This window comes from Lepidochelys kempii, chromosome 5, assembly GCF_965140265.1.
Source record: "Lepidochelys kempii isolate rLepKem1 chromosome 5, rLepKem1.hap2, whole genome shotgun sequence".
In the NCBI taxonomy this organism is placed as follows: domain Eukaryota; kingdom Metazoa; phylum Chordata; order Testudines; family Cheloniidae; genus Lepidochelys; species Lepidochelys kempii.
Window position 1 is genome coordinate 46,819,194 of NC_133260.1, and position 23,504 is coordinate 46,842,697.

The 23,504-nt window shown below is 39.2% G+C and overlaps 1 protein-coding gene across 8 annotated transcripts in view; it reads right to left on the reverse strand.

Annotated features, from left to right (window-relative positions):
- PDE8B (phosphodiesterase 8B) overlaps positions 1-23,504 on the reverse strand; it is a 164,760-nt gene that overhangs the window by 38,648 nt on the left and 102,608 nt on the right. For all 8 annotated transcript variants that reach the window (XM_073344170.1, XM_073344169.1, XM_073344174.1 and 5 more), the window contains 6 exons: positions 22,508-22,565; positions 18,302-18,390; positions 11,222-11,300; positions 9,650-9,790; positions 5,625-5,713; positions 4,751-4,811 (listed from right to left, as the gene is read on the reverse strand). In XM_073344170.1, the coding sequence (XP_073200271.1) occupies positions 4,751-4,811; positions 5,625-5,713; positions 9,650-9,790; positions 11,222-11,300; positions 18,302-18,390; positions 22,508-22,565 (517 nt within the window). The remainder of the gene's footprint in view (positions 1-4,750; positions 4,812-5,624; positions 5,714-9,649; positions 9,791-11,221; positions 11,301-18,301; positions 18,391-22,507; positions 22,566-23,504) is intronic.

The window sequence follows — 23,504 nt, forward strand, 5'->3', positions numbered from 1 at the left end:
TAGGGGATGATATTTAAGGGGTTGTGTATATGTACTGAAAATATATCCTGAGTGTCTGTATCAAGATATGAGTCACCAGCAGAGACAGGTTTTCACTCAGACCAGGAGTGTTTGTCCATCTAGCAACTGACATGTAAATTAAGCATTGTATTATTTCACAATGGGCTAGGGTTGCCAGGTGTCCTGTTTTCAAGGCTGACAAAGTGCAGCTCTATCAAACAAACATTTAACCCCTTAGGGGGAAATCTACTTTATTAAACAGGAAAGATAAGCACTGATAAGGATTGTGTTTTATGTTATATCTGTAACCCTTTTTGTTTCCACTCATTATCCTTACTCACTATCTCTTAAAACTTAATCCTTAATAATCAACTATAAATATATTTGAGTTATGCTGTTATAAAGGACCTGACCCTGAGTGGTACCAGTCAAGCTGCGTGTGTACTATTCCTCCAGGGACAGCTTACCTGGTCATTTCTGAGCGTCCTGTGACATGGGCTGCATACAGTAGGGACCACTCCAAGGACTCGGGGGTTGGTGTGTGCCTATCACTAGCCTGCACAGAGAGGGTGAGGTCTGCAGAGACATGGAAGTCAGGGCTTGTGCTGCCAGAGCCTGGTGGTTTCAGGGAGTTGAACCACAGAAGGCACAGACAAGACTGCTTCACACCAAGGGCAGGGGGTGGTGAGGTGCCTCACAACCTGAGGACCCCAGGAATGTCACAAGATGTCATTCCAGCATGAGGCGACATACCTGCGCTAGCTCTGATTGAGCTAGTGTGCACAAAACAGAGCGTAAATAGTGGTGCAAGCTGTGAGTGAGGCTAGCCACCCCAAGCAGATACCCATCCAAGATACTACGCAGAACACCATCCTGGTAATAATGTGACTAAATGCTGGGACTCATTTATTCCATAATTAAAGGCCTTTGTTTCACCAGTGACTCTCTCAGCAATAAAAACCATTTGATATTAAGACCATGAACTGTGCTTGAACTGTAGATGGATTCATACATTATAGACTTATGACAACTCCAGTGGAGTTACTGCAGACTTGAACGGACAGCAAAATCCAGCCCAGTCAATTGCTGATCTTGCTTTTAGGAACAAATTGCCCTTTCTGACCATAATTGGATTACAGGAATTGAACAAATGCCCCCAAAGTCCAGCGATTTATTTTTGATGCTGGGTCACTGTTCTGGCCCAAATTTTATTAACGTACCCATAATCCCTCAGTCTGGTCATTCAGTGTGCTGTTGTACAGCTCAGCAAGTAAGAAGTTCATCTAGGTACCTCATCATCAGGCAAAAATCTACCAATATGAGGCACACTGGTGGGGAGCACAACACTAAAAGGTACGTGGGGATCTGCAGAGCCATGATCTCTACACAGGACAAGACAGCTCAGTGAAACTTGGAGGCACCACACTACACAGCGCATGTTACTGCTGTTTCAAAAGGTAGCAGCATGTGCTTTCTCCTAGTACCTGCTCTCATGCCTGCAAGCTAACTGAACATGCCCCCTTATCGCCAGTCGTGCTAGGTGCAGTGTGTGACCATATGCCTTGGCTAGCTTTAGAGAAGTGCTGATATCTTGCTTTCCATAATCTCAGCTTTCATTTTAACAAAAGTAAGTCTCTAGCTGTTATGGTTATGAAGAATCTCAAAAACGTGCACCTGGGGTAACCACTGCAGAGATGAGTCCGACTTAAGAACCAAGAAAATAGCGCTGAGAAGAATGAACTGACCCATTCAGTGAGGGTAGTTCACCATTAGACCCTTACCAAGGGTCGGGGTAGATTCTCCATCACCGAAAATATTTAAGTCAAGACTGGATGTTTTTCTAAAAGATATGCTCTTGTTCAAACAGGAATTAATTCAGGGAAATTTTAAGGCCTGTGTTATACAGGAGGTCAGACCAGATGATCGCAATGTACTGCCTGGCTTTAAAATCTACCAATCTCGGCATTTACTCCTGTGCCTGCTGACCATTTAAATGACAACACTGTTAACTGTTTCATTCCTCATGTGAAAAGGAGAGGGTGGGTCACAGGTCAGCACAATTTTCTGTGAGTGAGGTCTCATTTTGGTGCCAATTATGACTGGTGTTTGGATCCCAATTAAACAGGAGCCAAGCCCAAGGAGCCTAGCAGAGACCATGGATATAGTGAAGCTCCCTGGAGAACCAGGCAACACAGGATCAGACAGGGAACATCTGCACAGCGAGTGGTATCTTATTTTGTGAATTTGAATACTGTATTAATCACACATCAAAGAAGCTGTCAATGTAAACATCAAATGAAATAAACGAGCAGTGTTGTCTTCCTAAATCTGCACAAGAGTCTGAAAACTATGGGGATGCCCCATGTATCTGAATGTTTTGTTAGTTCCAAAACGAAACAATTTAAATGTCAACATTAGGCTCATCAACATTAAGGATACACCCACTTTACACTTTGGTAAAGAGTCACTTTACACCAGCGCAGCCCATCTTACCTAGAGATTGCTGACCGGTGCCAAAAATCCTTAATGTATACAAGCCATTTGTTAGTTATTTCATTCCTGATCAGTTTGACAGAATCATCTCAGAATATTCTAAACCCACAATCCCAAAACTGCCTCCTCATACTTTCCTGGATACCAAACCCCCAAACTGCCACACACCTAGCCTTCAGCTTTCCCCTTGACCTACTTTTACAACATACTGATGTATTTTCAATAGAAATCCTGCACCATATTGAAAATTAAAAGTGTAGGGGCAGAAAAAATATTTTAATTTAATATCTAATTAAACAACACGAGACATTGTAATAATTTTATTTTTTACTTCCATTTAATTCAATAAAGGATTCAATTTTATTTTTCCTGAGGCTACAAATGAATTTCCAGTCTACCATACTAATGCTGAACAAACAAAGAAGTTGGCACAAAAAATTCAGTTATGCTTGTAACAGCCTAAGCTGGATCTTGCCTTCCCTTTTTTAAACCTATCTGTGCCACCAGAGGGTGCAAATCTGCAATGTCTGAAACCAGTGAACAAAATCATTCCTCTCAACTTATTATTTCAAAATAGTCTATTTTTATAAAGAGCTGTTTGAATTTGTGGCCCTACCTAAGGACACATTCCCAGCCCCAATGAGCCTGCAATCTCAATAAAAACTTCTTTTGAAATTTCCTTCAATATCGTAGCGTGCTTAACATCCTGCTACAAACAAGAGAGGTTCTTAGTTGTGAATTCAAAAGGCTAGCTAATTAACCACAGTTTTGTAAGAAAAGAATTAAATTTTCTATTGATCAAAGCAAGCTTTATCTAACTTCACTTGAACATAATGGCCTTAGCTTGTTTTTTTCGTAGGTCCTTTAACCCTCCATGGTTGATGCTTTCTTTTAGGCCTTGATCCTCAAACCTCGAGGGCAGACCCCAGCAGCCTTGTAGAGCCCTCCTGAAGTAACATGTCAAGGGACATGCAAAGGGGCGTCAGGGTCTGCCCAGGCTAATTAGCTTGAAGGCTGAGGTGGCCTTTGTTTTCAAATAACTATTCAAATATCAGAAATCAAAACCTTAATAATAGATGCTGCTGCCAGCTCTGCCTATAATATGCTCAATGTTAATTCAGTTTTAGATCCAAGGTTTTATATACAAGAAGGTTTTATATGTACACTTTTCCATATATTTTTAACTCACTTGTGTTGACCAGGTCAATGAACAGAGAGACTGAAGACTACAGAAAAACAAAAATGAACCACACAGGATTTTGTTGGTGTTGTTTTTAAATTATGTCCTTTACTGTCACTTTATACACATGGCTTCAACTTTTTCTTGCTTATTTCTGCATTAGCAAGATCAGGTGTGTATACACTGTTTTTTATTGGTGAGTGTGCAATATATAGAAAACCTCAGGCACACCTCACTGAAAATTACACTTCTCTAACCTCTCTCATCATTCACCCCTTCCCTTTTAGCGCCATGGAAGCAGGTAGGATTTTGTCCAGAGGGCTTAATTTTAACTGATAGGGCAAAGTCTGCCCTCTAGAACATATCTTTATTTCATCCAAGGGCAGAAGTTGTCAGACAGTGTATTGATATGGGTGAAGCACATCGTAATAGTTAAGAGTAAGAGTTAACCAGGACTGGCTTTTCTGCACAACTGTCTTTGTCCACATTAAGAGCAAAAATATATTTAACACTGTGCTAGTTCAAATGGGTTATAGTTAGCATATTTTCTAACATGGTACATTTTCCAAGTATACCCTAGGCCTAGAAGAAGGCCTAGTTTACCTGTCAGCACATCCCCCCCAGGTTGCAGGTTAGAGAAGGATCTAGCTCCCTAGCTTGTTACTGTGTGTGCTGATGTCTTTAGCTGGGGCACACAGCTCTAGTTCAAAGGGGCAGCAAGGAGAACTCTAGAATGCATCCCCAAGGCCTGAACCATCAAATCATGCTCTGGATGGCTAGATTCATGCTTCAGGAGAGCACATATCTCTGTTCCCATTCACCGTACCAGCCAGCGCAGAGTGTGGCCCTATGTAATATAAAGCGTGACTGACTAGAAAAAGCTGTTCTTAAAGTAAATACAGAAGTCTTCTTGCTTGTTCAAATAAGGGTACATCAACATTTTTAAAGAGTATCTGACTTTATCTTTTTGTTTTAGAAGTTGTCTTCTATACCAATTGTAAAGAGAAAAGTGGCAAAAGGTTAATGAAAAGGCCTGATAACACAGACATATTACACATTACAAAGGAAATACAGTACCTGTTTATTGTTTTCATTGGTACAGCACAGCTTCTTGATGGACACAAAATGTCTAATTTTCCTAACAACACAAATAATTGATTGTTATTCAATGGAATGGTTAAGACAGAAGCGAAACGACATGATTACATTAACACACTATCAGCACTGCTGTCTAAAGCAGACCTTAGTGACCATATATGAAAACCAAAAGCATAAAACATATTACCAGGTGAAGAGCATTCGTTATATTTCATAGCCAAGTTCTGCCCTTGGATCCTCATGTCATTAACTCCTGTGGTAGGTGCATATGCACATCTGAAGGAAGAATTTAACCCTGTGCATAATACGCTGCAATTATGAGTAAATGCAAGCATGTGCATGCATGATGAGCGGAATGGGAAGCCTTTACTCAGACTATTGATCCCCATGAATTGTTCACAGTCTGTTTGGATTTTTAAGAAGGTAATTTTATAAGTTGTTTTTATTCTTTTTATGTAGTGTTCACCTAAACATTGGATTTGCAGTTTTCTGTATTAGTGACATTGTTACACTTCATTATAATTGCTATTTCTCCTCTTCCCCCTCCCCCCAGTTTTACATGCAATTCTTTGAGCCACAATCTGCGCTGACGTACACAACGAGTAATTGCATTGACTTCAGTGGGGCTGCAATGGATGTACATCACAGAATTTCACCCCCGAGTGTTCAGCTTTGATAATTTGTTATTGATTCCCTAGGCAGAAAACAAAGAATAAGCAATAGCTTATTGTACATTTATCTATGTCACTCTATTAATGAGCACATTGGGGTTTCCATACCAAGGTCGCTGGGGACATAAAATAGTTTGGTTAACACACTACACAAAATAAAGTGTACCTTTTGGGTAACTTACCCTCCCTGACCAATCACCGGTATTATCCTCACATGTTGTTGGATACTGTCTCCTGATTTTCTTCTTGCATAGTAAACCCCTTGCCATTCCTAAATCAATGTAATGAAAACTGCTTTCAAGGATACTTTGGGTCACATTAAATTAAATAATATACTAGTGTTGTCGAATAATTGCAGTTAACTCACACGATTAACTCAAAAAAACTTAATCACAGTTTTAATCACACTGTTAAACAATAGACTATCAGTTGAAATATATTAAATATTTTGGATGTTTTTCTACATTTTCCATATATATTGTATTCTGTGTTGTAACTGAAATCAAAGTGTATATTATTTTTGATTGCAAATATTTGCACTGTAAAAATGATAAACAAAAGAAACAGTATTTTTCAATTCACCTCACACAAGTACTGTTGTGCAATCTCTGTCGTGAAAGTGCAACTTACAAATGTAGATTTTTTTTGTTAACTGCACTCAAAAACAAAACAACGTAAAACTTTAGTGTCTACAAATCCACTCAATCCTACTTCTTGTTCAGCCAATCGCTAAGACAAACAAGTTTGTTTACATTTACAGGAGATAATGCTGCCCTCTTCTTATTTACAATATCACCAGAAAGTGAGAACAGGCATTTGCATGGCATTTTTGTAGCCAAGGTATTTATGTGCCAGATATGCCCCATTCGTATGCCCCTTCATGCTTCAGCCACCATTCCAGAGGACATGCTTCCATGCTGATGACGCTCGTTAAAAAACTAATTTGTGACTGAACTTGTTGGGGGAGAATTGTATGTCCCCTGCTCTGTTTTCATCTGCATTCTGTCATATATTTCATGTTATAGCACTCTCGGATGATGACTCAAGATGTGTTCATTTTAAGAACACTTTCACTGCAGATTTGACAAAATGCAAAGAAGGTACCAATGTGAGATTTCTACAGATAGCTACAGTACTTGATCCAAGGTTTAAGAATCTGAAGTGCCTTCCAAAATCTGAGGGGGACGAGGGGTGGAGCATGCTTTCAGAAGTCTTAAAAGAGCAACACACTGACACGGAAACTACAGAACCCGAACCACTAAAGAAGAAAATCAACCTTCTGCTGGTGGCATCTGACTCAGATAATGAAAATGAACATGCGCCAGTCCGCACAGCTCTGCACTGTTATTGAGCAGAACCCACCATCAGCATGGATGCATGTCCTCTGGAATGGTCGTTGAAGCATGAAGGGACATATGAATCTTTAGCACATCTGGCATGTAAATATCTTGTGACACCGGCTATAATGGTGCCGTGCAAATGCCTGTTCTCGCTTTCAGGGGACATTTTAAATAAGGAGAAGGCAGCATTATCTCCTGTAAATGCAAACAAACTTGTTTGTCTGAGCGATTGGCTGAACAAATAGGAGGACTGAGTGAACTTGCAGGCTCTAACATTTTACATTGTTTTATTTTTGAATGCAGGGTTTTTTTGTACGTAATTCTACATTTGTAAGTTCAACTTTCATGATAAAGAGATTGCACTACAGTACTTGTATTAGGTGAATTGAAAAATACTATTTCTTTTGGTTTTTTACAGTGCAAATACTTGAAATCAAAAATAAAGTGAGCACTGTATGCTTTGTATTTTGTGTTGTAATTGAAATCATTATATTTGAAAATGTAAAAAACATCCAAAAATATTTAAATAAATTGTATTCTATTATTGTTTCACAGTGCTATTAATTTTTTTAATCGCTTGACAGCCCTATAATATACCCATGATTATTTTTTAAATCATAATCAGTGGAGAACCTTTCAGAGCACCATGTTTGACACATATTTTACAGAAATAATTGTGGTGTGAAAGTTAGCCATGCATTTCTTTTGAAAAGGAATTATATGAGATTTATATTTGATTCCTACCATTTCTCCTAGAGATACCTACTGTGTTTCCCTCTACTGACCTCCGGCAGGCAGCATCCTGCTCCACCTCTATCCTGTTTCCACTGTACCCAGGGCCCTTCAGACCAGCACAGGGAAGGTGCAGAATTTATTGGTGACATGCTTTACTGCACATTTTACAGACCGAATTACATTATGGATATGCCCTAACAGCTCCATACTTAAGGTCATAATAAGATAAAAATCACGCAAGACAAAAAAGCAAAAAAATGTGTAATGAAAAAAGGACTCCAACTCCCCCGCCCAACAAACAAAAAACTAAACACCTTTCAAAACTGGAAGGTTTTTCAGCCAGCTCTATACTGGGTAAACAAACAAAAACAAAACCAGAATGAAATTTTTAGGACACTTACGGAAAAAAATAGTCCCTTTTCCTGTTGAAAAAAGTTCAATTTTTTCAATTAGCTCTAGATTAGAATTTTAAGCAGGATGAAAATCCCTCTATTTCATACTAATGATTGAATTATGCTCTTAAATTTAACACAGTATTTTTTAAATAACTAACATCAGTAGGAACATTTTAAAAAGTGATTTCATTTTGAAATTCCCTTCACTTTCCACCCTCAGGAGCCTCATTATTTTTAAGATTCCTCCACCTAAAAAAAGTGACCACAGATTCCAGATTTCACACAAACACAGACAGTAACACTATCTCAGGGATAAGGCCGATTTAAACTTTTAAACAAAGACTTACTCTCCTTATTCATCAGAACCCACTTTAGCCCAACAAAGAAAAGTCAACAGGCCAGCAGTGCTGCTAACTCTCATGATTTATCATAAGTCTTGTGATGTCTTCTGTTTTTCTTAAAGATAGAGTCATGTGATTACATGAGAATCTCAGCTTTAATTTAAAAGGTTCTATCCTTCATGATTGTAGAGACGGTCTGGAAAATGTGACCAAAAAGGCTCAAAAACGGAAGGAAAATTCCACCCCCTCCCCTAAAAAATTACTATTTTAAAAATCTCATGGTTTTTTTTAAGCCAGTCTCGTGGTTTTTGACTATCTGAGGTTGGCAGTATTGGAAGCAGTCAGATTTGCCTGCTACTTCTGTTCTCAGAAGCTGTCTGGTCTGCCTCCCTAAGACCCTGCTGTGCTGATCCCATACTAGTCTCTTCACCAGTCCTGAACGGTGAGACAGGCTCAGTCATTAGGAAATCCTGACCTTTCACAATCCTGCTTTTTATCCTCATCCTCCCTGCAGATCATTGGCAGTTAAGGGCCCCACCAAGCACTGCTCTCTGGTATCCCTAGGAGCAGACTCTGGAAGTCACAGGCTAGTGATTGGGAGTGGGTCTGCGCATGGAGGGAATCATGGGGTTAGGGCTATGGGTGGATCGGAATCTCTCCCATTTAAGTGAAGAACACAACACCTATTGACTTCAATGTGTGCAGGTTGGATCAAAAGTGACGTCTCCACAATAAGAAATCCACAAGGTCTGTCAGCTTTGCTGGTTGCCTCTGAGTAGCCCAAAACTGAACAAGAGAAGTCACTTTTGGCATCTGTAGATGAGCTCTCTTTTGGAATATGGCACACCTGGAACAGTGTAGTAGGAAATGCCATTTTCATGGCCAGACAGACAGACAAGAACTTTAAATGGTACACTAAAGATTAATCCCAGATCCTGGGTTGTCCCTGCACTGTGTTTGGTGCAGCTTGGAGCAGGGAGACGAGAGGGACAAAAGGCATCATTAAGCCACATTTATCATCCCCTTGCCTCCCAATCCTGGGGCAGCTGACTAGCAGTCCAGCCCCTAGCATAAAGTAGGCTGCTCCACTTTGTGCCAGCTGCCCACAGGGCAATTAGGGTAGCTGGACATCACCAGAGCACAGGAATTCCCTTTATAAAGGGGACTGGGAGATGGGTATCATTGAAGCAGTGGCCCTGTGCCACCAGAGGATTCCCCAGAGGTTTCTCCCAGATTCTCAGGTTTGCCAGCTCCTTTGTGTGGAGCAGGGACCAAGGTCTGGCCCCACATACGTAATTTATCAGAAGAACTGGGACATGTCACATTTTCAGTCCAGAAGAACATAACATGGCAGTATAGAAATAGAATATTTTGTGTAATTTTATTATTTACCTACCTTTCCTTTTTTGATACGCATATTGATAGTGTCTAAAAGGTCTGCACGGTTTTTATCACTTTTTGGTAGCTCAGTAAGCTCCTTTCCCATAAGCTCTCCTTTGTGATAGCCCATCATCCGTTCAAAGGCTGGATTAACATACTGTCAAAATAGAGGTCCTTAAATTTTAGTCCAGCATGCGAAAAAGGAAAGTACTGAGAGAAAAGATCTACTCAAACCTAAATATAAAAATGTTTTGTGATACCGAGTGAAATGCCCTACTGTACATTATACTAATAAATTTTTGCTGTAAGAATGCACATTGTATAGCCCAGACTATTCCTCTTACCAAACCAAGGAACTTGCTGATGGGCCTGACCTTGCTCCTGCTGAAGTCAATAAGGTTTTGAATGGACCCTAATTCACGTGTAACATGTGAAGAAGCAGAAATAAGACAAGGGACTGCAAATTAATGCAGAATTTGTCCAAAGTACTTTAATTAAAAAACAAAAACAAACCAACATATATTATTCAATATGCCAGAATTAGAGCTTGATGAGTTATTCATAGCAAATAATTTAATTTAGCCATTTCTTTGCCAATTATCCATTAACAATTTAAAAAAAACCCAAAACCCTATAAATAAGCGCCTATGGGTATTAAAGACAAAAGATTCTTAAACAATCAAACTTACTCACAAAAGTTTGCACCAAACAAGTAAAAAGGCTTGCAAGTACTGTACTGCTAAAGCAAAGACATGATTTTCATTCCAAAGAATATTCTCAAATATTGCCATATTTGCTCAGCATTAATGGATCTGTAGCTGAAGACCTACAGTATGTCCTGTGAAAACAACAATTTGAGTTCTGATGCTATGGTCAAATTATGTATTGCACAACTGCTGTAAATTTTGTCCATTTTCTGGAACTCTACATCACATTACAAAGTGTCCCATTTTGATTTGCACTGTTAACCATGATAACAGAAACAACAAGCATCAAGGAATCATGAGGAAAGAGTGAAAGAGAAAAATAGTGGGGGAAAAGGGCCTTGCTATTCATCCTGCATATCAGTGTATAGTCTGTATGAAGCCATAACTGCACTCTCATGTAGTGGGGGTGTCCATCCTCATGCTTTTGATGCCACGTATCATGGAAGTGGCAAAAATTACAAAAAAGATCTCAAATTAGGGAGAGGAGAGGGGCAAAAGAAAAATGAAGTAAAAATTATATAAATACTTGACTGTCAAGGCCATCTTACTCTGTTATGTACTATACACTGTAAATGTATTACTTTATTAGGATTTTTCACAATCAATCTTTCTGGCTTTGTATTAAGAAGACATAATGCATAATATTGGGGACAGCTTTTAAATCATATTTCTGATAGCTCAATGAAGAAAGACCTTACAAATACAGCAAATAGTAATATGCAAAGAAACAAATAGATCATCATATTTGCTTTCATTTATTAAAGCTTTCCAACAGGCAATGAAATCAAAACATGAAAATACAGCAAAGCATAAGGAATAAAAGGAGACAGTTTTTCCTCCTTACCAACCATATATTCTAATAAATGATATATTTTCCATACCTGAATAACATGTTCTTCACTAGTTATCTCTATAGCTTCATGACAATGGTCTAGAGCTGTAAACACTGAATTACAAGCCCTGCAATTAGCAAATGAATCACATTAGTTTTACCGATATTACAATTGTCACTGGTAACTCTAGTATGCAGTTACACTGTATGAATAAGTGGGTGATTCATGTACAAAATCTGTTTTGACAAAACTATGTAATCATCTCTATTATAATAATTGAAAATTCAGTTTTCATACATTTCTGACATTCAAGTGTTTTTATTGTTATTCACAATATAAAAGTTACCATCCTCTTAATAGCAAGTTCTCTTTTCTGAACACGCTTTAAACTGAACAACCAGAGTGTCTATGGAGGGGTGTGTATTATTGGGGAAACAGTGGACATGAAATTTTATAATGAAGTCTGCCTTCCAGTTTGGGTCTCTACAGAAGGCCTGTGGCACTGCTAATAAAAGACTGGACAAACTTCTGTTCAGTGTTTCAGAACAAGTTGAGAGCATAAAGCCATTTCAGTGGCCTAACACATGCAGAAGATACTCAGCATTTCTGTTGAACTGAATCTTTTATATGGCAGATATTAGTTACATTCATTACAACATGAAGTATGCAAAAACCAAAACCGTAGGCCTTTGGATAATAGTTTAGTCAGGGCCAAGGTTAAGAAAGCAACATTTCAGTCTTCAGGCATGTGTATCTTGCGAACAATACACAAATTACCAAGGAAACCCAACAAAAGTCTCTCCTGAGTTGATCACCACTTTATAAAGGATGTCCTGGCAACCAAAACAGCTTCATTATGTATGGGGTTTTTTTAAAAATCATATAGTACAACTAATTTAGTTTGAAGTGTTGGGAGCCCCCTTGCTGATCTACTAGTAGCTAAAAGAAATATGAAGTCAGTCTCCCTGCAAGAAAACAAATTGGAATGTTTTAATTGCTCCCATGTTATTATTAAAACCAAAATATTTGGTTTCAATAACTTTAATAGGGACTCAAACAAGAAATTCAGAATTTTTCTTTGATTTTTTATGTACCACCTGCTGAAGTCATTGGGCCAAATCCTGGGTCCTTTGGAAAGATTCAATGGCAGCAGAACCTGTAAAGTTCTTTTGTGTGGAGAGGTTCCTAGCTAGGAAGACAATGCTCTCCCTCCCTTACAGTGATCATATGTCCAGTCTTAGTCTTTCATATGGCTTCCTCTGGGTCCCAGGACACCTGAAATGTCTCAGTTTTCATTTCAGCAGTCAATGTTCCAAAAAACCCCAATAAGCCTACAAATGTCTGTTCAAGACATATTGTTATACCAAGCAAAATTTTCTCTTTGTTTACCAGAAACAAACAGTCCCATGAAATGTGTGATGAAATGCATTTGGAGTGAAGAGAAAAGTCAAGTGAACATAAACACCATTAAACTGTTTGTGATGATGGCAGACCAGGTGCCAGCTCATGCCAAGGCCCCTAGGCCTCACTGAAAACTGACAAATGATTAACTGGAAACCAGTCTGGCTCACCTGTGTGTTAGCATGGTTAAAACAGATGTGTTATATTTATAAGAATGGGTTTAGTATTTGGACTTTATGAAATGTGTGTGAGTTGCTGCATTAATTAATCTCACTTATATCATCTCTATCCCATGTTATAAAGATAATATTTAAATGTTTTCTCTGTAACTACAAAGGTATTAGCTATGAAGCTGGACACCCCCTACAGTCAGGAGAGAAGCATTACCTAGTATGAATTACTAGTTTACCATAAAAGGTGTCATTTCCTGCCCAACAAGAGAAGGCCTATTGATAACAGACGAACCATTGTAGAACATCAATGGACAAAAGACTTTGCCGATTGCTTCCCTCCCACCCCCATGAAGAGGGGATGTTCACAAACCCACATCCCACCACAGTTTGAACTCTGGGGGAAGGGAATAAAAATCCCTGATATGTATCACTATGCTGCTTGGAATTTGGAGAAGGCAACATTTCTAAGCTTAAACAAGGGATCCCCAAGCAGGTTAGCTTGGGTTGGATCTAAAGGACACACAGTTTGAACATTACAACAGCTTCTATTACCTTTTGAAGCCTATAACTGTAACTCATGTGTGTGTATGTTCACCTGCTTTAAACTTGCAAATAACTCATTTCTTTTTCCTAGTTAATAAATCTTTAGTTTATTATAGGATTGTCTACAAGTGGTGTCTTTGGTGAGAGATCTAAGGTACAACTGACCTGGGGTAAGTGACTGGTCCTTTGGGACTGGGAGCAATGTGAATATTGTTGTAATTTTTGGTATAAGGGAACATCCATAACAAAGGCAGGCTTGTCTGGGTGGCATGACAGATTGGAATGCCCAAGAGGGCTGTCTGTGACTCCATGTTAAGGCATTTCTAGTGCTTGAGGAATTCACACTTGATACTTGGCTGATGGAATCTACTTATAGAACACACAACCAGGTTGGGGTTTGTACCCTAGTTTGTAACAGTCTGCCCTGCGGTTGGCATCCATTTTCATGAGCCACTCTAGACAGCCTGACCCTGTTCTTTTACCCAAAGTGAGTTTAATGACAGTTATTCAGTGTTTTATGATGCATTCCTTCAGAAACACTAAGTTACTGGAAAAAAATCCTCCACTCTGAGAAATATGCACATCTCTGAGTCAGAAGCTGGCAGTAATGACGCCAGCACACAGAAATAGTTTACTTTTGTGTGACTATTTCATAACTATATAAATGTTGCCACAAAAGGATCTTGGTTTATGAGACTCAGGAATCTCTTGGCGTCAACTGGCAGCAGGCACTGCTGGGGGGGGGGGGGCAGAGAGTTTTACAGGGATCCCTAGGGTCAGATACATGCATAGTAATTCACTGAAGGGTAATATGTGAGGTCTCTACCAAGAGCCAGTGGCCTACTGATCATAATAAATCACTGTGAAATGTATGTACAGACAATATTAAAGGAGTTACGTGTCTGTACAGAAAATTATTTTCTTGAGGCAGGTAACCAGAAGATGGTGTGGGAGGGATAGCTCAGTAGTTTGAGCATTGGCCTGCTAAACCCAGGGTTTTGAGTTCAGTCCTTGAGGGGGCCATTTTAGGGATCTGGGGCAAAAATTGGGGATTGGTCCTGCTTTGAGCAGGGGGTTGGACTAGATGACCTCCTGAGGTCCCTTCCAACCCTGAAATTCTATGATTCTATGAGTCTATGACATGTCTCAGACAGGTTACTTTCAAGCAGGATGTAACAGATGCTTCTCTCTCTGTCTGGTCATGTATGTATTGGGCATTGCATATCTCACAATGGATGCTTGTTTGCATACTGAGTCAAATGCTAATCAAAAAATTGCAAAATCTTTGAGAGGAAATTTTACATCCTGAATCTTTCACTGAGGAGGCAAGCTGACAGCGTGACTTGTCTCATGAATGGAAGTTCACAGCCAAGCCTGGCTGTAAAACACTTCAAGGGCTTTGGGTGAGCATTGCTCTGTAAGACATGAAAGTATCTAGTTAATCAAGTCTAGGTTCTAGAATGTGTTTTATGATTTTGATATGTAATCAACTGTTTCCAATATCTTTACTTGCAATCACTTGAATCTCTCTACCTTGTTAAATAAATTTACTTGTTTTCACTATAAACATATCTACGTGTTTAGCAGAGCAGTGATCTGAGGTGAAACACGTACTCAGTGCTGTATAGCTTCTTTGGAAGCAGCGATTCTGTGCATACTCCAAGTGTCCAGTGGAACAGGGTCTGGACACTTCAGGGAGATGCTTTGGCAGTTTGGGGTGCTCCTTTCACTAGCCTGTAAAGAGAGCACATGGCCTGCGTAGGCCTAGAGGTCAGGGCTTGTGTTGCCTGTGACTGATGGAGGCAGGGAGCTGACCCTCATCAGGCACAGACAAAAATTCCTCATGCTAAGGGTAGGTGGTAGTGAGGTGCCCACAACCCTGGTATATATACACATAATCTCACAACAAATTCCCCAAGGGTACCCAGGGTTGTGGGCACCTCACTACCACCTACCTATAGATTATGATAATCTATATATTATACACATAATATATATATATACACACATAATCTATATATTAATACATAATCTATATATTATACACACACACACACACACTCTATATTACTATAGTACATGAAACAATGAATTCACACTTGGATAATGTTAATCAATAATTTGGCTCCTGAACCACTGAGATCTGAGTATCACTGAGTTAAATGAAGCGGTCTCTGGGGGCTGATGTCTGCATTGGCCGTAGCAAACCAAAAAATGTTGCATCCAGGCATTAAGTGGCTTTTTGAGATCATTCTCAGTTAAAGTCATGGATTTAAAACCAGGTAGAGTCAAACTGAGAGGTGTGGGAAAGGTGTAAGATACACATCAGTAATATTCAAGTGGGTGGAAACAGGTTTAAGGGGGACTAAATTTACGTAACTTATGCCTTACAAAGCAAGAAAATAGTGTAAATTCAAGTCCAGGGTCAGTCTGCTTTACCTTGCATCTTCTTACACCCTCATGTTAGGTGCTTGCCTACTACACACACGTCTTCTGGTTCCTCAGTGTTAGTTACAGCAACTTAGATCCACTTAGAGCTTGTCTACATGATGCAGCAGAGTGTGACAGGAGGGTGCAATTTGTAAAGCTTACTAAATTGCTGAGCTCTAACTGTCCCATGTAGACCCTGCTGATGAATGTAAAAAGGTACCAGTTTGTTTGAAACAGAGCTACATTAATGCAGTCTCTGTGGTCCAAATTCAGAGGGGACATTGAGGTGCAACTCACATTAAGTGGATGAAAATATCAACACAGTTTCTATTTGATTAAAGACTAATTGCTTTCCAAATTATTTCTTTTTAAGTTGAAGACATTTTTTAGAGTTATGCAGATGCAAAAAAGCAGTGCTTTAGTATTCATTTTGTTGTTATGGCTTGTAAAACTACGGAAAACTGAATGAGAAAGGGGAGAGCACAGCTCAGTTCCTTTAAATAATCTAGGTGAAAGAATATCAATAGATTTGGTAGATTAATTACCTCCAGAGACTAACACACTGGCTTCAAAGTGTAATGAGGACTTTAAGCTTTCTTTGGCTGATGGCTTTATTTTCAATAAAGCTGTAGAAAAATTTGATAATCAATATGAGTCATGTTCCCTGGATTTGGGAATTCAATTACTTATATTAATTATTAATACTGTTCATGCAGAGGTGTTCAGGCTGTATTAGTGTTCTGTCCTTGGGAGCTAAAACATATTAAAACATCCTGTTTTTGTACTCTTTAAACAAGCAGGATGTAATGATTATTGGAAAAGGAAACAAATGAAAACAGAACAGGAAGTATGAGGGCATGTTCAATGTGCTGACATGAAACTAATGCCTATTGACCTTTTCAATAATTCTTTGTTTCTTTATTCCTGTACATTCCAGACAAGTGCTAGAAGACAGATGCAAGTGCCTAGGAAGTTTTAAGCCTAAAGGGTGCAAAAAGACTAATTAGGTTGATTAATTAACTATCTGAGAATAGTTAAGTGGGGTATTTTCATGTATTTAGAGTTTCTGGCAGGATTCTGACTTTGCACATTGCTGGGCAATAGGTTTCTATTATCATAGTACATACGGAGTTTGGAGGTGGTAGTCTGAAAATTACACCAAATTATCTGGAAAGGTTTCCTTTTATACTGTCATTACAGATTATATTCCATTAGCCTTATTGCAGACTACAGATACTGTATATAGGCTATATTAAGCTTTTGGTAAAAGCTAAGTTTTCTATTACACTTATTTTGAATTCTGCATTCCTTTGCTTTCACACTGTAGCAACTGGTGTGCCCTTCCAAGCACCATCCAATAGCATGCATGTCTGTGCAAATTTCAACGCCACCTCAAGATCCATTTGAAATCAAGGCCCTATAAGATCTCCATCTCAACAGCAAAAGTAGATTCTGCAAAGAGGGTCTGCTCCTGCTTCCCTTGACTTAGATCAGGGTTCTCAAACTCAAATGACCACGGGGGCCACATGAGGACTAGTACACTAGCCCAAAGGCCACACCACTGACCCCCCAACCTGCTGCCCTGGCCCCACCCCCACTCCACCCCTTCCGTGAGGCCCTGCGTCTGCCCCGCCTCTTCCCACCCCTTCCCTGCCACCATTCCAACCCCTTCCCTGAAATCCCTCCTGCCCCCAGTGCATGCCGGGCCAAAGCCACTCTAGGTAAATACTGAGGGGGCGTGGGTGCCACGGGGAGCCTGCGGGCCACAGGAAATAACCCTGGGGGCTGCATGCGGCCCGCATGTTTGAGACCCCTGACTTAAATGGTGACGGATCAGGCCAATTAATGAAAGATGTTTATAGCATTCCCGTAGCGTGAACTCAAATTCACAGAAAAGATGTTCTTTTCCAGAGGTCACCACTGTAGATTACTCCTCTTCAATATTTTTGGAAAGATTAAATATTGTTTCTTTTCTGCTACAGTTTATTTATGAATTTCAACAAGTTTTTTATATACATAGATGATTGAGTATATATTTTGCACCCCCCTCCTCTCTGTTAAACTAGTTATAGTAAACAAAGCCTATAATGGAATACCATCACTGTGGGACAATTCCTTACAGAGGCCAAACTCTCACTGAGATCAATACAGGTTTGCCCAAATGAAGAATGAGTAAAAACGGAGTAAAAAGGCATCAGGATCTGGCTCTAGATTGAATTATAGTGTATGCACCATGTATACAAGACCAGACAAATTTCATATCAAACCCCATCCCACCAGCTGAATTGTACATTGCTCTTTCACACTATTTCTACTAGAATGATAAATATACAAACTGGCCTCACTCTGATCTATAGGGGGGACTTTAGCAAGGGGAGCTGCTCTGTGGCCTAAATTCACTATAAGCCATATCAAGGCAAGTGGGGCACAAAAACCCATCAGAACTGATGATGACAGATAATCACCTCTGACAGGTTTTCTTAATACAGAATGCACTATATGGAACCCACAAGGAGGCAGATGCACAAACAAGTAATTGGACAATAAAAGTTTATGTTCCTTTTTTTATGCTTCTACCTACCGTAGTTTGAACTGTGACCGCACCTCCCCATGTTCTATTTGGATCAATTCATTGTAACAGGCAATTACGTTGCTATTCTCCATAAATCTCTGGAAAAGAATCAGAGACAGTACATGAAAAGTCTGATTACTTTAAAACCTTTATTTATACTTCTGTGCCTAGAAGCACTAATCTTTTGAACCTTTATTTGTACCCTTTGTGGCTAATGCTCTAACAATCTTTTCCACCGTATTGATTTTCTAATTGTCAAGACAGTAATGTACAAAGCAAGTGAGGTAATATGCTAAGTAACTGCACATTTTCTTGTTTGGTTTTAGGAAGCCAGCTAAATAGATAATTATAAAAAATAAAAGCCTGATCCAGAACCTATATTCAAGGACTTTTCATATTGCATGTCCATCACTTATTTCTGAAAAGAAATGCAATTCCTGAGAAACATGTACAACATTCACATTAATACCAAATTAATCTATGATGAGCTCTGGCCTTCCACTTTATTCCAAGTAAACTCACAGTGGTCCAAAACTGACAAGGAGTAGGAAGCATAGTCTATGTCTGGTCTCACTGAAGTCCAAGGGACTCCTCAGAGTGAGTATGGCTGGTAGAACCTGGCTTATAAAGGATGCTTGAAGTACTGAGCACACTGACAGTGGTCAAGAAAAAGAGGATAGCAAAGGGTAATATCTGTACACTCCAAAAGTGAGAATAGTTTTGGTTTCTTTCCCCCACCCCCTCTCTGGCAAATACAGTGTCCAGTCCTACTCCCACTGAAGTCCAGAGAGTTTTGCCATGGACTATCAGGGGAGAAGAATCTGGCTCTTTGACTTCAGTTACAGTGAACTGCGGACTAGTAAAACTGTTGGAGAAGCTCTGAAACAACCATTTTATAAATGCTTGTACAGATTTTATTGTGTTCTCCACAAAGAACACTTCTCTAATGTTGTTAGTTTTGTGGAAGGACAGCTGGATTGAGAGCCAGCAGCCAATCCTTTGAAGAACATCAAAGGTCCTTTTTAGAGGAAGCTGTACAATTTAAAGGACAATTTACACTTCGCAGAATTTAAGACTCAGCCTGTGCAGTATTATCACATAAGGATACAATGCTGCAGAAGAAAATCAGATCAGCACTGATGAAAAGAACTGACAGAACCAGAAAGGGACACCCTGCGGAGAAAGACATATTCTGTTCTTTTATGGATGTGCAGCAGATTTATGCAATTAATTCATTAATATACTCATAATACTTTTGAGTATAAAAGGGAATCAGCACAAACATTTATTATACCAACATGAACACATGAAAGCCACTTAATTAAAAATTTAAAAAATAGCAAAAAATATACAAGAAAAAAAGAAGACTTCAGAAGGTACTCTGGAAGTGTTTCACCCCAAGAAGCAAGAATTGGAAAGCAATAGGTTTAGGTGACTTGGTTTCCATCAGTCTATGGCATAGGAAAAAGGTTCCTGGCCACTTTATGAAACAATGAACAGAAATAACTCCTAAAAGATGACTGTCCCTACATACAGTCCAGAAGATTTTCTGTCACTGTAGCAGCTATGCACTAGATGACGAACAAAATTACTCATCTGAACTGATCACAGAATCTATCAAAAGCAAACCCCAAAGGCAGTGATTCAATTTCATCGGATCAATAAAGATAATTTAAAGGTCACTTAAATGACAAAGATACAGAAAAACTCTTAAGCAAAAGTCCAGAATTATTCATCGCTACAGGACATAGACATAATATACTGTACTGTAGAAAATCTATTGATTAGGTGACAAAACTATTCCAAGAAGAGATTAAATCAGCTTTCAACAAGCCTTTGAGCCCAGTCCAGAACCCAAGGAAGTCAACAACAAAACTCCAGTAAATAATAATACAACAAACACCTACCTCTTTTATGGAGCTTTTCATCAGTAGATCTCAAAGCATTTTACAAAGGACTTCAGTATCATTATCAATAGCTTTACTGGGTGCAGGATTAAACCCGTCGTTAATTTTTTTAAAATTTACACATGTGCAAAAAACCCAGACAACCACCAGAACTAGCAGTAAGGTACACAAAACTGTCAAATAGTGTTTTTCCAAGAAAAAAATTAAGGAAGGATAGGTAAAAGGCAGGTGCTGCATGCCAATATCATAATGAATAGTGAAATGATAAATAAAGCTATCAAAAAAGGGAAATAGTAAAAAGAGATACATATAATTTGAACAAAATGAATCTGTTTTTCCAAAAATTGATTTCATTCTTTTGCTGATAAAAATCTTAGTCTGTGTGTGTGCACAATGCTGATCTTTTCTCCCTTCAATGGATTTGGAGCCTGTGGATACCCATTCAAGCATGAAAAATTGCTATGCTCCCCTCTGCTTGTGATGGAAGTAGACTCTGATATCTGACATATTCTAGAACTTGAAAACAATGCTGATAAGAAAGGTCATAATGGCAACATAAAGTATGTTAGGAAGATATTCAGTGGGATCCAGTCTTAACAAGTTGATGTTGGAAGTTGGTACTAATCAATAAAATCATGCTGACGTACTGATTACAGCATTACAAATAATTAGGGCGATAAGGAGAAAATGATGTTCAACATTCAATGGTGATGACAACAGGCTAATGGATTATGTTAAATGATCATGGAGAAGTATCTAATTCATTTCTAAAAGGCAGAGGATCATGAAAGATTTATGATGACAATAATCTTTCAGAAAATTAGTCAAAGGAATTCCTTGCTTCATTTCCAATTCTTCTTCCCATCTGTTTTAAGAAGCCTTCCTGAACCCCCCTACCTTTGGTCTGGCCATGCAAGAGAAAGTGATTGCACCCACTTGCTCTCCTGCCTGGGGCAGGTGGGAGAGAACAGGTAAGGCTTTGGATCAACCCTCCCTTTTCACTATCCAGTAGAGTTGAACTAGTGCAGGGAGGGTTAGATTGCTGCTGGTATAAGGCCAGCACAGGAAGGGAATGATGACTTAGAGCTGTGTGTCAGAGTCACCCAGAGTGCCTCCTGCCGCTACTTCTAGGGTGGTTATGCACCACCCTTGCTCAGGACTGCACATTACGTCACAATCTAGCCGACAGAGCATACGGCCTTGAACTCTTTGGACAAAATACTAGGCATTAGGAGAAAAGGAAACCTTGAGACAAAAAAATTTAATACTAAAGAATGTGACTAAAAGAATTAAACTTTTTTTTAACAATACACTAAACTAAAAAGAAAATTAAAGTTGCAAATGTATGGGCTGACATCTGTCTTAGGTACTTATCTGCTTCCTTCCCCCCCCCCCCATTACCACAGCATCTGAGCACCTCAGTGTTTAATGCATTTAGCCTCACAAGACTCCTGTGAGATAGGGAAGTGCTATATCCCCATTTTACAGATGGGGACTGAGGTACAAAAAGACAGAGCCTTGCCCAAGTCACACAGGAAGTCTGTGGGAAAGCAGGGAATTGAAGTTGGGTCTCCAGAGTCCCAGGCTAGCACCCTAGCTCTTGGATTATCATCTCTTTCTTTACAGGGCTACTTTCTCAGTTCTCAGCTACACACGTGCCATGGAGAGCAAGAAGGCACAGATACCTTTTTCATCCTCCCTTTGTGCAAGCAATGTGGCAGAATCTAATACCCAGAGTACCAAGAGAGTTTGCAGGCCAAAGTGTCAATATCACACAACCAACCTGATTCAATCTCTACTGAAAACAATGGAAAGCTGCCTACTGATTTCAGTTAGAGTTGGATTAGGCCCCATTTGTCCCAGGTAGGTATGGGCTGCCAGCTAGAGGGATGAACAGATCTCCTGATGGCTAGAGTGCATGCTGTGACATGCAACACATACAAACCAGGGGTCCAAGCTGCTTCTTTTTCAAAGGAGCAGCAAAGGACACCCAACTGCACGATATTTATCCTGCCACCTGTCACAGGGAATTTTGCCCAGTCCAACAGGAATTCATCTACCAACATTCCTGCTCCTTGTGGAAGCACTGGGTAGGTCTATAGGTTTTTCTTAGGGTGTATACTTAGACATTTCCAGTTAAACACAAAGGAACAGTGTTTGATGAAGTTATTTTCTCATCAATACAGTGAAGTTAACATGTGATACAAGCAAACTTGTGCTTTACATAAATAATTCATAAACTCATTTTTAGTTATAGAAAATTGAAGTGTTTGTAGAAATTATCCTGATTCTTTAGTAAATTACATACCCTATCAAAGCCTGCATGGAGAAGGGGAAGAACAGAGGTCTCTTCTTGGTCAGCAGATCTACAGCAAAGCAGAATATATCATCCAAAATGAAAACTAGGATAACTTGACAGTTATCTAAACAGACTGTAGGAAGAATAACATGGCACAAAATATAATCACAGTATATATCATGTAATCCATTTGCAGATGTAGCTCTTCCTGATGCGTATATTTAGATACCTACAGCAATGTACTAACTGTATGATATCATGACGGATATTGGGGGCAGTTACTATATTTTTTCATCACTATTGCAGCAAACCTGCTAGATGTTCAAGAGAAGTGCTGGCTCTTTTCAGCTAGAAAGAAGGGTGGGTTTTTTTTACAAAGAAAGCTAATATAAAGAGGATAGCGGTATACACAGAGGGGGGAAAAGCCTAAAGTTAGTTATTCATTAAAGAGTGGAAATGAACAATAAATCTTTTATATTTTATTTTGTTACAATTACCTGGTCACACAACTAGAAAACAAACAAAACTAGGTGGGGAAAATGATCTCGCTATTTCCTTTAGTTATACAGTATGCAGAGCCATGATTACATTTGACAAGACTGCCTTGGAATAATAATGCAATATAATTTGTATGCATCTCTAGAACTTTTAATTGAGCTCTTAGAAATTTCATGGGCTCTTCATTATTGTTCTGTTCCTTATCTTTGTTAGTAGTCCTCTCTCTCTTTTTCCCTTCAAGCTAATAACTAATATTAGTTGTGTTCCTCATAACAAGTCAAACCCTAAGTCCAATACTTAGGAAGGAATTCTGTGAGGTGCTATATGCCCTTAATTCCCCAGGAGCTTTCTTATTAAAGTGACAGCTAAGCTTGTTCGGCACCTTACAGGAGTTAATCAAATGCCTTACAGCCGGGGTTCGCAACCTTTTTCTTTCTGAGCCCCCACTGCCCCCCCCCAACATGCTATAAAACTCCATGGCCCACCTGTGCCACAACAACTGTTTTCT